The sequence below is a fragment of the Pithys albifrons genome, chromosome 15 (genome assembly GCF_047495875.1).
Source record: "Pithys albifrons albifrons isolate INPA30051 chromosome 15, PitAlb_v1, whole genome shotgun sequence".
NCBI classification, from domain to species: domain Eukaryota; kingdom Metazoa; phylum Chordata; class Aves; order Passeriformes; family Thamnophilidae; genus Pithys; species Pithys albifrons.
The window spans coordinates 4,703,607-4,720,147 of record NC_092472.1 but is presented as its reverse complement, the minus strand read 5'-3'; the positions used below and the strand labels follow the sequence as shown (position 1 = coordinate 4,720,147).

General features: G+C 43.3%; 1 protein-coding gene across 2 annotated transcripts in view; it reads left to right on the top strand.

Annotated features, from left to right (window-relative positions):
* The window catches only part of DOCK2 (dedicator of cytokinesis 2), a 184,486-nt gene extending 169,222 nt beyond the window's left edge, over nt 1–15,264 (top strand). For both annotated transcript variants that reach the window (XM_071569841.1, XM_071569840.1), the window contains 9 exons: nt 163–249; nt 560–736; nt 1,253–1,336; nt 5,366–5,503; nt 7,238–7,365; nt 8,634–8,814; nt 11,362–11,482; nt 12,230–12,372; nt 14,773–15,264. In XM_071569841.1, the coding sequence (XP_071425942.1) occupies nt 163–249; nt 560–736; nt 1,253–1,336; nt 5,366–5,503; nt 7,238–7,365; nt 8,634–8,814; nt 11,362–11,482; nt 12,230–12,372; nt 14,773–14,847 (1,134 nt within the window). In that variant the 3' untranslated portion in view covers nt 14,848–15,264. The remainder of the gene's footprint in view (nt 1–162; nt 250–559; nt 737–1,252; nt 1,337–5,365; nt 5,504–7,237; nt 7,366–8,633; nt 8,815–11,361; nt 11,483–12,229; nt 12,373–14,772) is intronic.
* The last annotated feature ends 1,277 nt before the right edge of the window (nt 15,265–16,541 follow it).

The window sequence follows — 16,541 nt, the reverse complement described above, 5'->3', positions numbered from 1 at the left end:
TTTGTGCAAGTTGCTGTGCTAGATTAAATTTTCAGTGTCTTTTTATGCAAAAATATGCACATTTTCCATCTGCATTCATTTCACTGGGACATCTCAGAAGGCAGTAAAGATTGAAGCTGAAACCCTGAAGTGTGATTTTCTCCTGCTCTGTTTGTCCCACAGTCCATGTGGATTGAGAGAACATCCTTTGTTACAGCCTACAAACTCCCCGGGATCCTGAGGTGGTTCGAGGTTGTCTCCACCACACAGGTGTGTATCCACATGCTGAGAGCCCACAAAAAGGGATCTATTGAATCCTCATGAACAGAATGGTTTGCAAAACTGTCACACAATTACTTCTTTTTATACAGACAAAGCTGTTATTACTTATGCTTTGTCTTTCTGCTCATTGGATCAATATAATTTATGTGTGATGTCTAGTCTCAGGATCAAGTTCTAAGAGAACTGAGCAAGTCTGGGTTGGTTTGCTGAATTGTTGTTCACACACCTGGAGTTTTATAAAACCAGAATGAGCTTTTTATCTCTCTCTGAACATTAGAAGCCTTCTGTTTCTTTGCAGAATCTAATCAGTCCTTTGGAGAATGCAATTGAGACCATGTCCATGACAAATGAAAAAATTCTGATGATGATCAACCAATACCAGAGTGATGAGAACCTCCCCATCAATCCACTTTCCATGCTCCTGAATGGAATTGTTGATCCAGCTGTTATGGGTGGCTTTGCTAAATATGAGAAGGTAAGAGCTTTTGGGTCAATGCAGAGAACATATTCAGATATATCCCTTCATAATCCTCCTACATCCTTGTTATAGTGGCAGTGCAAGGGGGTTGGGGAATAGCAGAGCCATAACTCCATCAATTAACAGATCCTCTAATCCTCATCTCCTGCTCACCTCTGACTTGAAAGCAAACCAGAGTAACTGCAGCTCAGTATTAGTTGATGTAAATCCTGATACTCCAAATCTGTGCCTTTTTCATTTCACTGTAAGCTTAGTAAAAGAAACAATAATCAAATTTCATAATAAGAGTCTCAAGCTCAGAAATGCTGGATAAAGACCAAACAACATTTTAACAAAGTAGAGCACCTCAGTTCCAGCTGAGAGAGGAATTATCATGAGCATCATCTAACCAAGGAGCATGGATGTGTCCCTCTTATTTGATGGCAAATACTGTGATCACCAGTCAGTGACTGACTCTGATTTCTTTACCTCTCAAAATGATGGACTGAATGTTTTTTTATTTTTTTGTCTAAGGCTTTCTTTACAGAAGAATATTCCAGAGACCATCCAGAGGATCAAGAAAAGCTGAATAGACTCAAAGATCTCATTGCTTGGCAGGTAACCCCTCACTGACAGCAGCCACTGAGGCTTCAGCAGCTGCTCCTTTGTCCCACTCCCTTCTGGCAGGAGAACAAGGCATTTATATGCATTTTCACTCTTTTCCCCCTCTTTCCCAAAGCAGAGAGGGGTAGAAGAAAGGGAAAATTCTTGTTACAAACTTTCTGCCTGGTTCTGGGAAAGCACTGGGCCAGAAAGATGCTTTGTAGGACACATCCCTTGCAATGGTGGCTCAAAAGCCACATCTACAGGGCTACATTTATGGTTCAAAGGGTCAGGATTCCAAACTCAGGTTGTATTCCTGGAGAAAAAAGTGAGAGCAGGACAAAAGTCATAACAATGTCGTGAATTGCTGGGAAAACAAGCACTGGCAAATGTCAGAACATCTCCTGGGAAACAACTCTTTCCTAGAATTGAGGATCTGTTGTTGTTTCTGGCAGGTTTGTTTTCTTTTTGCGTTAGAAACCTTAATGGAGTATTTGCTGTTCTCAGGAGTTATTTTCATGCTCAATGACCCTCCAAGATTTCTGCTACGTGTCTTTTGTGTGACAAATAGTGGGGAAGACCATTAGTAAACATTTCTAAGCTGCATCTCCAGAGAAAACTGGATATTCTGCCCTACTGGCAGAGGTTATTTGGGTTTGCTATTTATTATTTTATAGACAGTGTAGACACAATAAGAAACTGCAACCTTTTGTCCTCAAGGAGAAAAATGCACCTATGGGAGGTGGCAGCAGAAAAACCTCTCTTGTTGCTGAGATTGAAGGGAAAATGTCTCTTTTCATTGACCTACACATTTGTTATGATAATGGAGCAGAGAAAAACATGACCTCAGAAATTATCAATTCTCTTTCCATTACTTAGTCTGAAACAGAAATCATTGCCATCAATACATGGCAAAATGAATGACTGTGAGAGAGCAGGTTTACATTTTGGCCCCGAGGTAGTTTGTTAAGAAACCACAAGCTGCTGAGTCTTCTGAAATACAGATGATTTACATGAGAAAGAGCTGTTTGCTTATAAATGAATTGGCCTAGAGGGATGGTAAGAAATAGGGAGAGTTCATCTGGAATTTTCCTACCAGAAGTGAACAGCTCAAGGTATTTCTCAGTGTGTTCTATGTCTCATTCTGGGTGCCAACTCACTAAAAACACTCTTGCTGACTGATTTAATGTTATTTAAAGTGAGAGGGCTCAACGCTGGGCTCAGCCCAGCAGGTGAGGGGAATTCTGCCCCCTCAGGTGAGCCCCCACCTGCAGAGCTGCCTCCAGCCCTGGGGAAAAGCATCAGAAGGATGTGGAGCTGCTGGAGAGTCCAGAGGAGATTAAGAAAATGAACAGAGGGATAGAACACCTTCCACATGGAGCCAGGCTGGGAGAGCTGGGGGTGTTCACCCTGGGGAAGAGAAGGCTCCAGGGAGAGCTCAGAGCCCCTTCCAGTGCTTAAAGGGGGTTATGAGAGAGATGGGAACAACATTTTTGAGTAGGGCTCATTGTGACAGGCTGAGGGGTAATGGTGCCACAATAAAACAGGGTAGATACAGAGTCCATGTAGGGAAGGAATTTTTCACTGGGAGAGTGGTTAAACACTGGCACAGGATGCCCAAGGGATACCCCATCCTTGGACACATCCCAGGTCAGGCTGCACAGGGCTCTAAACACCCTGATCTAGTAGAATCATAGAGTGGTTTCCAACCAGTTGGGTTGGAAACGACCTCTGAGATCATCAAGTCCAACCCTTGGGCCAACTCCAGTCCCTTTACCAGATCATGGCACTCAGTGCCACGGCCAAGCTCAGCTGGAAAACCTCCAGGGATGGGGAATCCACCCCCTCTCTGGGCAGCCCATTCCAATCCCTGAGCACTCTCTCTGCAAAGAAGTTTTTTCTCATCTCCAACTTCAATTTCCCCTGGCAGAGCTTGAGCCCATCGTGCCCCCTTGTCCTATTGCTGAGTGCCTGGGAGAAGAGACCAACCCCCACCTGGCCACAACTTCCCTTCAGGCAGTTCCAGACAGTGCTGAGGTCACCTCTGAGCCTCCTCTTCTCCAGGCTAAACACCCCCAGCTCCCTCAGCCTCTCCCCACAGCACTTGTGCTCCAGACCCTTCTCCAGCCTCGTTGCTCTTCTCTGGCCCCGCTCCAGCCCCTCAAAGGTGTCCCTGCTCCTTGCAGGGGTTGGACTGGGTTACTTTTGAAGGTCCATTCCAACCCAAACTATTCAATAATTCCATGGTTCTGTCTTTGTTTTGTAGATGAGAAACAACAAAAATTAACCATTTATTCCTCTCCCAGCTTTGAAATTAGTCTTTCAAATAGCTTTAATGGAATGGGTTTGGACTATTTTCTCCATGTTTTCTGAAGTTTCCTCCTGTTTCATTTTGATTCTTCTCAGCTTGGTTATCAGTGTGAGTTCCAGCCTTCACAGCCTCCTCCTGGGTCTTTGCCCACCACAGGCTCTGTGTGTTGCTGCTTTCTCACCATCAGAAGTACTCAGTGGATTAGTGGTGTAGATAGACTGAAATACCATCTGGCATTAGGAAATAAAATGGTCATTTCTATCGATCCCTGGAAATCCCTCCAAAGAGGACAAACAGATCTGTCTGCAACAGATGGGCTTTAACACCCTGGTTTTAGCAGTTATATTGAAATTGAACTTCCATAAAATATGATCAAGGTGATGGATGGACCAATGTATACAGTGCTCATAGTATTTGAAGGGTCAAAGCACCAAAAGGAACCATGGAATCCCAGTGGATTTTACAAAAAAGCCCAAATATTAATGCAAAATAGCTAAAAGTTAATGGTGAACAGTTAGAAAAGGTTAGTGGCAGAAGGGTAGCTAAAGTATTTTGCACTGATCTCATAAATCATTGTCTTTAAAGACTGAAGATTAACAAAACTTCACAAGGTTTCTCTTTGTGAATATGCTTATTATTAATAAAACAGCATGTCAGAGTCTCTGTCCATTGTGTTTGAAGATAAGATTTGGTTTGGTTTTAACTGAATATAACTACATTACTGGTATAGGAAAGATGATGGCAGCAGGAAAAAGAGCAGGGAAAGGGCATTAGAAGATTATTTTATTGTTATTATTAATATTTTTATTATTTCCTAGGTAAGCCAGTGATGCTGACAAAGAAGAATTATTTTTTAAGAAATTCGAGTGTGTTTAATCTCACATGTGATTAACATTAAAACACACAAAAAGAGAAAACAGTCCCCATGAGGCAGCCAATAATTTTCACAAATTTACTGGACAAACCCTTTTTTCAGGAGCCCTTTCCATCTTGTAGTTGTTGCTCAAAACTGAGCTGAACAGACAAATCCATGTCCCTGATGCCGTGAATGACCCCTCTCCCAAAAAACAGGACTCTGAGCATGTTAGTGTAGGGTAAGATAAAAAGTAAAGGTCCTTTAATATCACAGGCCTACAGCCCACAGGAATACAGGATGACATGCATGTGTCCCAGTTCTTGTTTCCATGGCTTTTATAATAAGATCCCTCCAATCATTGCTTTACACATTTCTCAGTCCAGCCCCAGTCCCACCCCTGGACCAACCCCTGGAATTGGGTCTGGGGTCATCAGGACCCTCTGTCTTCATCAGCTCCTCTTCCTCGGGCACACAAAGGTCTCTTGGAGTTCATCCAGTTCTGGCTTTTGGGTCACTCTGACCTGTGTTTATGTTTCATTCTGTGGGCCTTCTGATATCCTTCAGCTCTACCTTGGAAAGGAGTCTAACCAAGATTAATTAACTAAAGGAATTTGAGCTCCCTGTTCTGGGACAGGGGTAGTGATAGAAAGGCATTAAACTTAAACTGTTAGAAATATTAACCCTCTAAAAATCCACAACTACTGTGTTCCTAAAATCTACAAAATGTGAAAATCAGAACAAAAACCCCTTTGGCATCATCCCAGTCACAGGGACAGCTCTGCAGGTGCCTCAGCAGGTACTTTAAAAGGAGCCAGAGAGGTTGTTGGACCCCCCTTAAAAGTCTCACTTTTTCTTCTTTTTTTCCCCCCTTTTCCAGATACCTTTCCTTGGGGCTGGAATTAAAATCCATGAAAGAAGAGTTTCTGACAATCTTCGTCCTTTCCATGACCGGATGGAGGAATGTTTCAGGCATCTAAAAGTTAAAGTGGAAAAACAATATGGAACCAGAGAACTGGTACTGCTCTGCCTTTAACCTCCACCTCTTTACATTTCTCTTTACACACGTTTTGTTCTAAAAGAAATCCATGCTCATTTTTTTGCCTGTGGGTTTTCTTGAGGACTGAACGCAGTAGGACCTGAGTTTTGTACTCCATGAGTTGATTTAATTCTTTGACACATCAAATATTCCTCATTCTGGAAGATTTGGAGTAGTTTATTATAAGTATTAAAATTGCAAGTCGTATTAAGGACCGAAAAGCAAATTCTCCTGCCTGTTCTCTTTGTAACTTTTCTCAGTGGTTTAAGGCTTTGATGTGCAATTGGTATCTCCCTGTGCAGCCACTTCCAGCTGTGCTGGGGAGGAAAACCTGTCATGGCTATAATACTGTAAATATTAGTTGAGACCAAACTGAAATACCTGAGAATTGAAGGATAACATCTGAGCACAAACTCGCCAGACAATTCTGGAATAAAATAGTCTATCTGAGCTTGTACAGCTGAGCAGGAATGATGTTGCCTGGGGTTTGTGATTAAACACCAGTTTCTTTGGAATTCATTTTACATTGTTGCTTTCAGCAGTGATAATTTTATAACAGGATTTATATCTTCTGTTATAGGTGGGAAAGTAGCAAGTTTCAAACCTAAATTTTGGATATTGTGCTGGTTATACCCCTGCATGATGAAAACTCTCTATATTTATCTCAGTAGGTCGTTTTCAGTCCCTGCCCCATCCTTGCAATACCCCACAATTAACAGTCTTGCATCATGCTTGAACCTTTTAGCACTTAAAAAAAAAAAAAATCAGTGCCACCCCACACCTGTGCCACCCCACACCTGTGCCATCGCAGTGCCACCCCACACCTGTGCCACCCCACACCTGTGCCATCGCATACCTGTGCCACCCCACACCTGTGCCATTGCAGTGCCACCCCACACCTGTGCCATCACACACCCGTGCCACCCCACACCTGTGCCATTGCAGTGCCACCCCACACCTGTGCCATCCCACATCTGTGCCACCCCACACCTGTGCCACCCCACACCTGTGCCACCCCACACCTGTGCCATTGCAGTGCCACCCCACACCTGTGCCATCCCACATCTGTGCCACCCCACACCTGTGCCACCCCACACCTGTGCCATCGCACACCTGTGCCACCCCACACCTGTGCCATTGCAGTGCCACCCCACACCTGTGCCATCCCACATCTGTGCCACCCCACACCTGTGCCACCCCACACCTGTGCCATCGCACACCTGTACCATCGCAGTGCCACCCCACACCTGTGCCATCGCACACCTGTGCCACCCCACACATGTGCCATTGCAATGCCACCCCACACCTGTGCCATCCCACATCTGTGCCACCCCACACCTGTGCCATCGCACACTTGTGCCATCACATGACCTCCCATGACCTTCCATGCTATCCCATGACCTCCCATGTTATCCCATGACCTCCCATGTTATCCCATGACCTCCCATGCTATCCCATGACCTCCCATGTTATCCCATGACCTCCCATGTTATCCTGTGACCTCCCATGAAATTTTGCAGAAAATGTAGGTTGTGAATGGAGTTTGGGATGACTGAAGAGGAAGAATGTCCAGACAGAAGATAAAACCACAGCAATGAATAGCAGGAAATAATCTCTCTAATGCCAAGTGTTCAAACATCTTGGGGCAAAGGGATGAAATGAGGTTCCCACCGAGGTGTTTGATACAATGTGTTTCTCTTTTCCACCCTGTAGCCAGATTTTGATGACAGGAGGGTGGGCAGGCCAAGGTCCATGCTGAGATCCTACCGGCAGTTATCCATGATTTCCATGTCCTCCCTGAATTCCGAGTGCAGCACTCCCAGAAAAATCGCTTCAGAAAGGTCAGTTATGAACACAGTGCTAATTTTTTTTTCAGTCTTGTTTTATAACCAGTTTTATGGGATGAAACTGAAAGATTTGTAAGGAAGTTATCCAAGGGTAAAGACCACCAGCAGCCTGTTCAGGCTATGCCCAAACTATTTAACTGCAGCTATCCCTTCCCCCAGGATTCAAGCTACAGGGGTTCAACCTTAACAGACAAAATATGCCCAACTCTCACTGGGAGAAAGAAAAAAATAAAGGTGTTTCATTTACAGAAAGCAAGAATTTCAAAACCTAAAGCACTTTTCAAAAAGTTACAAGGATCTGGGATCTTTTGCATGTTTATCTTTACACAGCTTTCAACTTAATTACCATCTTTCTGTTTGTAAACGGTGAGAAGGAGGAGAACAACCTTCCCAAACTTGGATGTGAACATTTCAGGAAAGCCTGTAGTGATGTAAAATGCTTTGCCTCATGTGCTTTAAGTGCAGCTCTGGGAAACAGAGACTTAAGTTTGAGAGAACATTGTAGGTGTCTTGATCAGCTTTTTCATGCACACACTGTTCTGTTCACTCCATACATTATTTTTTGAGCACATAGAACTTCTTCCCAAACAAAATATGTATAAACTGAACTTATTGAAGGGTGTTTATGATTTTTTTTTTTGAATATTTGATCTCCCTTTTTGGGCAGTTCACTTGTTAACAGTCCAGTGGTGTGTGAGCCTGATGTGTCTGGTTTTGTATTATTTTTACTGAGGAACAGCTCAAATTTTAAACTAGAGGAAGAGAGGAGGGAGTTGGTTTATTAATCACTAAGTGCATTCCTGTCCAATATGGTGAAATAAATAGGAGGGTGCATTTAAAATATGACAACAAATAGAAATACTCTGTTCCACTTTGGTTCCTTTTAACAACCAAAATAGCAAGTCTTGCTTTCAGCACCATCAGCCCCACACCTCCACTTGCCATGTAAGCTCTGGCTCAGTTCAGTTCAGTTCTTAAACTAATGCACAAACCTTTAAAAAGGGGTTGGGGCTCCTTTTAATATTTTACAGTCTTTGCAACATTTGAAGATGATGTCACACTGCCTGAAGGCATCTTCTTTGGGTCTGCAGTTGCCAGCTGAGGCACATCCTGCACTTTCTGCCAGCAGTTTGCAAGGCTGCACAGAAAGTTGAAGGAAGGAATTACCTGCATTTATATTTCATGGGGAAATGACATCAGAACTGCAGTGGCTTTTAAAATATCACTCACCAACTCATACTTTTTCTCTTTTGCTCCTGCAGCTTTGATCTAGAAGCATTCCTACCAAAGCAAGCAAGAGCAGAATCAGAGGAGGCTGCTCCACAAATTAATCCTCATCCTGAAGTCAAGATGAGAAAAACCAAAAAAAGAACAAAAAGAAGCAGTGTGGTGTTCGCTGATGAGAAGACAGCGCCGGATATTTCCATCTCTGACATGAAATGTGTATGTTACTGATTTACAGTAGTATTCTATGATCCATGAAAAAGGAGGACATTATTCCTTTGCTCAGGGAAAGGAAAAGCTGTCCCATAGAACTCCAGATGTCTGGGGGAATGCGCAGGATGCAGAGCTGAGCTGCCCTGCAAGGTGCTGTGGAGGAAACAAATCCAGGGGAAAATCAGAACATCTCTACTTGCTTATGGTGACAAATAACACAGAAACTGCAAATTCTGAGGCATGGTTGGTTTAAAACTGTGCTGGGAGGGTTAAAGTGGCTCTCCTGTGGAGAGGCAATTGGCTGTGCTGGCAGTTGTGGCAGCTCCTCACAGTCAGGGCTGTTTGGGAAGTGATGAGCCCTGGACACTTTGTACCTTGTTATGGAACAGGCAGCTGCTCCCAGACTGCAGGAGTGCAAACACTGCTCCTTAAATGTGCCAGGCTGGAGCTGGGGAGCACCAGCACCTCCCACTCCAGAGATCAGCTGAGTGCTTTTATTGCACTGCTGGATCAGTGGGATGACCTATATATGAATAAACATATATATATATATACACACACACATATATACCTATATATACACATATATATATGCACATATATGTGTGTGTGTGTATGCATATATGTATGTATGTATGCACATTAAACATATATATATTATTTGTTTTGTTTTTATACTTGGAGAAAACTCTCAGAGAGTTTATATATACATACATATTTTATATATATATATGTGTGTATATAGATATGTGTGTATATATACATATGTATATATATACACACACATACATACACACATACATATACATATATACACACACATATAGATATATATACATATATACACACATATACATATATACACATATGTGTTGTGCTGGTTTAAAGGCAAACCAGCAGGGGAAATGAACTCACCACGAGAGAGATTATAAGTCAGAGCTACAATTTAATGGTAATATTACAATAAATACACTGACACAAAGGGACCCTTCCCCTGGACTCTGCCTTGGGGAGGCCACACCTTGAGTGTTGTGTTCAGTTCTGGGCCCTCAGTTCAGAAAGGATATTGAGGGGCTGGAGCAAGTCCAGAGAAGAGCAAGGAGGCTGGAGAAGGGAGTGGAGCACAAGTGCTGTGGGGAGAGGCTGAAGGAGCTGGGGGTGTTTAGCCTGGAGAAGAGGAGGCTCAGAGGTGACCTCAGCACTGTCTGGAACTGCCTGAAGGGAAGTTATAGCCAGGTGGGGGTTGGTCTCTTCTCCCAGGCACTCAGCAATAGGACAAGGGGGCACGATGGGCTCAAGCTCTGCCAGGGGAAATTGAAGTTGGAGATCAGAAAAAACTTCTCTGCAGAGAGAGTGCTCAGGGATTGGAATGGGCTGCCCAGAGAGGGGGTGGATTCCCCATCCCTGGAGATTTTTCAGCTGAGCTTGGCTGTGGCACTGAGTGCCATGATCTGGTAAAGGGACTGGAGTTGGACCAAGGGTTGGACTTGATGATCTCGGAGGTCTTTTCCAACCCAATCGATTCTATGATTCTGTGATTCTATGATATATGTATATGTGTATATATGTACATGTATGTGTGTGCAAATATATGTATATGAGGTATATGTATGTATGTGTGTGTATATATACACACTTATATATACACATATATCTATATACACACACATATATATATAAAACATGAATGTATATGTATGTATATATAAACTCTCAGAGAGTTTTCTCCAAGTATAAAAACAAAGAAGCAAATACTTAGTGTATAAAATAAACACATAATAAATAACCAAATAAATAGACAGGGCTTGTGTATCAAGTCCCATCAAAATTTAAAAGCCAGGCAAGAACAGATTGTTGAATTGAATGGATGGAGCATGAATAGGTTGAGCAAAAGTTTTTGAAGGAATCATCAAAGGTAAAATGGATTGAGTAGAAAGCTAAGATTGTTTGGGGAAAGAAGGAGGATCTTGTGGAAGGTTATGATGTCTTACAGCCCACGTCCTCATGCCAAAGGGAGATGTAAAGCACAGTCATGCTCTGAGAAACAGTGATATACAAAACCAATATATATTGATGTACAACACCAGAATACATTGACACACAAAACCAATATATGTGCAAAACCAAGCTGCAGCTTTGGCTTTTGATTAAATCAGAGAAAACATCCACTGAAGTGTGGGGATCTCACTGAATATTGAGTTAGAGGATCCCCTTTTCTTTAAAAGAGCAGTGACAAGGCTCACAGGAGCTGAGCTGGGAATCTTAATGCAATAGGGAAAAATGTTTTCTAAACTTCCTTTTTCTTTGCAGATCACACTCAGAGCTGTCCTAGGGTGTTATGGCAAAAATAGGGTAGGAATACCACCCTTCAGTTCCAGATCATTTCTGCAGCTTTTTTAGAGTAATTTTTTGTTTCCTATGGAGCATGAGAAATATTGATCTATGTATAAATTATCTGTAAAACTATTTCATATTTTTAGTTAGTATGCAATACTATATATGTAGAGCCAATTCTCAGTTCATCATGAATGCCTTTTTTATTTTATTAAACAGCTATCAAGGAAATATGAGTTCATGAGTGATACCAACCTCTCAGAGCACATGGTGGCACCTCAGAAAACATCTGTCCTCAAGCAGATGAGCACTGTCAGTCGTTCTATGCCAACAATCCCAGGTGAGCTGCTCACCCTGAGCTGAGGGTTCTGCACTTCTCTATTGTGCTGTTCAGCAAACAGCAATGCAGGGTTTGCTCCAAGCAGGGCAGGCAGCTGAGGGCAGTGAGTGAAAAAGGAAGAAATGCTTTGTTTTAGCAGATGAACATCCCCAAACACTGCCTAAAAATAGGGTTCTACTTCAGCTTTTGAAGTTAAAGAATCCCATAAGCCTCCCTAAGAGCAGGAGGTAGATGAAGCAAGATAACAGAGCTGCCCACTGGACAAATGGATGGTTGGATGAGAGAGAAGGGCAAAGTGGGACTGAAGGTGGAGCTCATCTCTAGTCCAGTGTGCAGGGAAAACAGGCCCTGATTTAGTATCTTTTACCTCTTCTTCCATAGCACATCCCATTCCTTATCCTGCACTTCATCCATCCCCCTCACTGTCCCTCTCTTGCCAGATGTCTGTAACAGATGTTTAGCACAACACACCAGACTGCCATGGCCCACTTCCTTGGCATGTATTCATCTATATTTAATTCTCTGACCAGACTGGGTGTGGGTTTTTTCCACTATGCAGTTTCAATGTAATGAAGTTTAGTGTCTCCCCTTTAATTTTATTTTGTTTTGTATTCTAAGGGTACAGTTAGATTAAAAATGCCTCATTTGTTTTCTAGTAATTGCATTATTTTGAGTTCTGCTTTGTCTTGTGCTCTGACTCTCCTTTTTGAGGTTGGTTTTGTACAACTGCTGTGTTTCTGTCCCCAGGACTAACTCTGTCTGTCAGCCCCGTGGCACCTGAGGAGACCATTGCCTCCCACAGGCTGAGCCAGCCAGTGCTCTCTTCTACCTCAGACACTGACAAGAAAACCTCCAAAAAAAAGAAAGTGAACCAGTTATTTAAAACAATGGTAGGGGGAAAAAAATAACAAAAAATATGTCACGTGTTCAAAAATTCTTTGCAATGAAAACGAAGTATTTTTAGGATAACATAAAATTGTAAGTCACACTCTGCTATTTTAGTTTTATTGCTGTCATAAGAAGGAGTGGAATGGAAGCTCAAGTGGAAGGAAAACTGGCTGTGGCAGTGCTTCCAGGGGAGGGATGTAGGGCTTCAGGAGTGTAGAGTTGTAGGGATTTAGGGGTGCAGGGGTTTAGAAGTGTAGGGATTTAGGGATGTAGGGATTTACAGATGTAGGTGTTTAGGAATACAGGAACTTAGGGATGTAGGGGTTTAGGGTTGTAGGGATTTAAGGATGTAGGGGTTTAGGGATCTAGAGATTTAGGGATGCAGGGACAGGGGTGTAGGGATTTAGGGGTACAGGGATTTAGGAATGTAGGGGTTTAGGGATATAGGGATTTAGCGATGCAGAGATTTAGGGGTGTAGGGATTTAGGTGTATAGGGATTTAGGAATGTAGGGATTTAGGGGTGTAGGGGTTTAGGAGTGTAGGGATTTAGGGATGCAGGGATTTACAGATGTAGGGGTTTAGGAATGCAGGGACTTAGGGATATAGGAGTTTAGGGGTGTAGGAATTTAGGGGTGTGGGATTTTAGGGATGTAGGGGTTTAGGGATATAGGGATTTAGGGATGCAGAGATTTAGGGGTGTAGGGATTTAGGTGCATAGGGATTTAGGAATGTAGGGATTTAGGGATGTAGCGGTTTAGGGGTGCAGGGGTTTAGGGATGTAGGGATTTAGGGAGGTAGCGGTTTAGGGGTGTAGGCATTTAGGGGTGTAGGGATTTAGGGTGTAGGGATGTAGGGATTTAGGGATTTAGGGGTATAGGATGTCCACCCCTCTGCAGTTCCGCTGCTGCACCACGAGAGGGCGCGCGTGGCTCGCGAGCCCCTCGGTGTCAGCGCGGGAGGGAAGCGGCGATTCCCGGTGGGGTTCCCGGTGGGATTCCCGAAGGGATTCGCAGTGGGATGTGCCGGCACCGGGCACGGAGCGTTGGGCCCGCAGGTTGCTCAGCACAGCACGGCGTGAATGTGCCCCCGTGAGCAGTTTCTGAGCTCCGAGATGCTCATCTGAAAGCAGAAATTGGCTCTCGCTGGAGCCCTCGGCATTGCTTAGAACAGGCTGCTCCCTTAAAAGTGGGGGGCATTTCGCTGGCTCCTGTGGAAATTCCACTAAATTAAAACTATTGAATTAATGTTGTGTTTGACAAGAGGGAAAAAAAAATAAAGAAAAAAAGGAAAATAAAGTGTATTCAAGGTAGCTATTAAGACTCAGGAAAGTTTTCCTGATTTTTCAGGTAGTGAGGGGGTGACATTTCACAGAATCACAGAGTATCATGGGTTGGAAGGGACCCACAGGGATCAATGAGTCCAACTCCTGGCCCTGCACAGACACCCCAACAATCCCTCCCTGTCCTTGTCCTGTTGTCCAAACACTCCTGGAGCTCTGACAGCCTTGGGGCTGTGCCCACTGCCCTGGGGAGCCTGGTCAGTGCCCACCACCCTCTGGGGGAAGAGCCTTTCCCTGATATCCAACTCAACCCTCCCCTGACACAACTCCAGCCATTCCCTGGGTGCTGTCTCTGGTCCCCACAGAGCAGAGCTGCCCCTCCCAAGGAGGTTGAACTGCAATGAGATCTCCCCTCAGTCTCCTCTTCTCCAGCTGAACACACCAAGTGCCTTCAGCCTCTCCTCACATGGCTTCAATTTAATTTAATTTTCTAGGACACTTGTAATACTTTACATGTCAACTCTGCTGATCGTTCAAAGCAAAGCATTTTTAATTTTTTTTTTTCTCTAGGGAATATGTTTCATTTTTATCCATTAATTTCTGCAGTCTTTAAAAAAAATGGATAGTGCCTTCAGGGACCATAGAGCAATATTTAGGAAAACCTGCATTTAAATGTGTTCATAATCATATTTTTTCCTGGTAGGAACAAGAATAACCCATTAATTTGAAGTCTATAGTATTTCACTTACATCCAATTTATCACTTGCTCTTTTCAGACCCGAGAGTTACAGCTTTGCAGTATGAGCTCATCCACTCACTTTTAAACCTAAATGTCATATAAATAAGGAGGACAGTCTGTCCTTTCTTTCCTGCTGGAAAAAGGACTGACTAAAGCTAAAAATCCACCATTTGAGAAGTGCTTCATAGCATGCTTGGAATGATGTGGACTGGTTTAAATACAGGTTTAAGGTTTTGCAGAATAAAGGAATTGAGTTAAAACATCCAAGATCTGTCAATGTCTTATTTAAGCTACGACTTGAAGCCACAAGCTGGTAATTAATATGTGTATTAGTGAATCAATACAGAGTCACTGTCTGACAATCTGTTTCTGTTCTTTGGCAGCGCATTTCCAGAGTTATGGAAGATGGAAAGCACTCTGTGGAGCACCATTTCAAACCTTCATCTACAGACCTGTGATTAATTGTTACAGCTCTCAACTGAAAACATACACACAAGCATATATTCCATTTTAGAGCACCATCCACCCTAAAGAAAGGCACTGATAGAGGACACGAGCAGCACTCATGGGCTCTGATGAGTTACTCGTGATACAGAGACAGGAATAACATTTGAAGAAAATCCTGCAGGATGTGTCCAGTGGGATGTGGAACAGGTTATTGAGCCTCTGGTTCTGCAGGGCAAAGGGAACTTCCCTGTTCCTGGGAAGTTCTGAAAGGGACACTCATCATACCTTGTGGAAGCTTCTCCTTCTGTTTCTCTTGCAGGAAATGGGCTAAGTGGAATATTTTATTCTCTTCTACTTGTGGAAGTTGAGTTCCACCTAGCTTTCAAACTTGACCTTACAGACTGTATTAAACTTGGAAGTTTCCAACAGTTATGTGTTATTATATATATTATTTCAGTATATATTCCAACAGATAACACATCCCATTAGAATGGAATAAAGTAGCTAAGGGAAAATAGGCTTGTTGGGTTTCTCTGCAGTCCTGGAGACCTGATGGACAATGTTAGTCCTCAGAATGTCCCTGGGCCTTATCACACACACTGTGAGATGCTGGCTGAGGTGCAGGAGTGCTTGGTCACCTCCTGCTCACTGGGATGTTTGCCCTGGCAGCAGCAGAGCTCCCTGTGGAGTTGAGGCACATCCTGCTCTTCCCAAACTCAGGGAACTCATTGGTTTCTGTGGCTCGCACAGACACACTCTGGCTATCTTTAAACTTGCTGACAGTGTAGTCAAGGCAACAGCAGATGGCTCAGCACAAAATAGGCCCTGCCAATTCACTGTGGCTGTGCCTGGATTTCCAGCCCCCAGATCCCCCTGGTGCTCCCAGCACGCTGCTCTGTATCCTCAGCCTTTCCTGGGGGATGGCCATGCCTGTGGCTCCACAGGCCCGAGTTATTTGCAGAACAGCAGCTATTGTGCTGCAAACATGCCAGACTTTATTTACACATGTACAAACCAACATTACATCCAGCTGCATGGTGAACAAAAGCTGCATTTGGGGCTGTTCAATAAAATGTTATAAGTCTGTTTTATTTGCCTTGAGCCTTTCTCCCTGAAATCTCAAAGTATCATCATATAAATGGGAATAGTTTCTTGCTGACAGCACATGGAATTCTATGAGTCCAAGTTTTCTGCTTTTAAATGATTGTGTCTTCCCAACTCCTGGGGTAGAGTTGGGAGATGATGCCCCAGTGGTGTGAAGCCCCAGAGCACTGCAGGTCATCATCTCAGGGTCTTTAATCCTGTCAGCTCTTTCTACAGGCAGGTAACTTACCCAAATAGAAAGTTTCTAAAAGATGAGTAATTGATTTCCTTCTCTCATCCCTTTATGTTTCAGACACCTACATTGGTTTATATCAAGTAAATAAAGCATGGCCATGTACAGTGCTGTGGATGGAGGAGACTGACTTTGCTGCCATTTATATGGATACAGGAGAGATAAAGAGGATAAAGTTATTCTTTTCCAAGGCTGAATGATGGAAAGACTGCAGCTTTTCCTAAGCAGAAGTATTTTCATCAACATTTTACTTTCAGGGTGAATAATTAATTTCCTGAATTTAGACTCTCTTTGCAAGTTGTCAAAGTGAAGCTGTTTTCTACAGGAATAGTTTGAGAGTGTTTTCTGTGAAAAGTGTGAAATATTGGC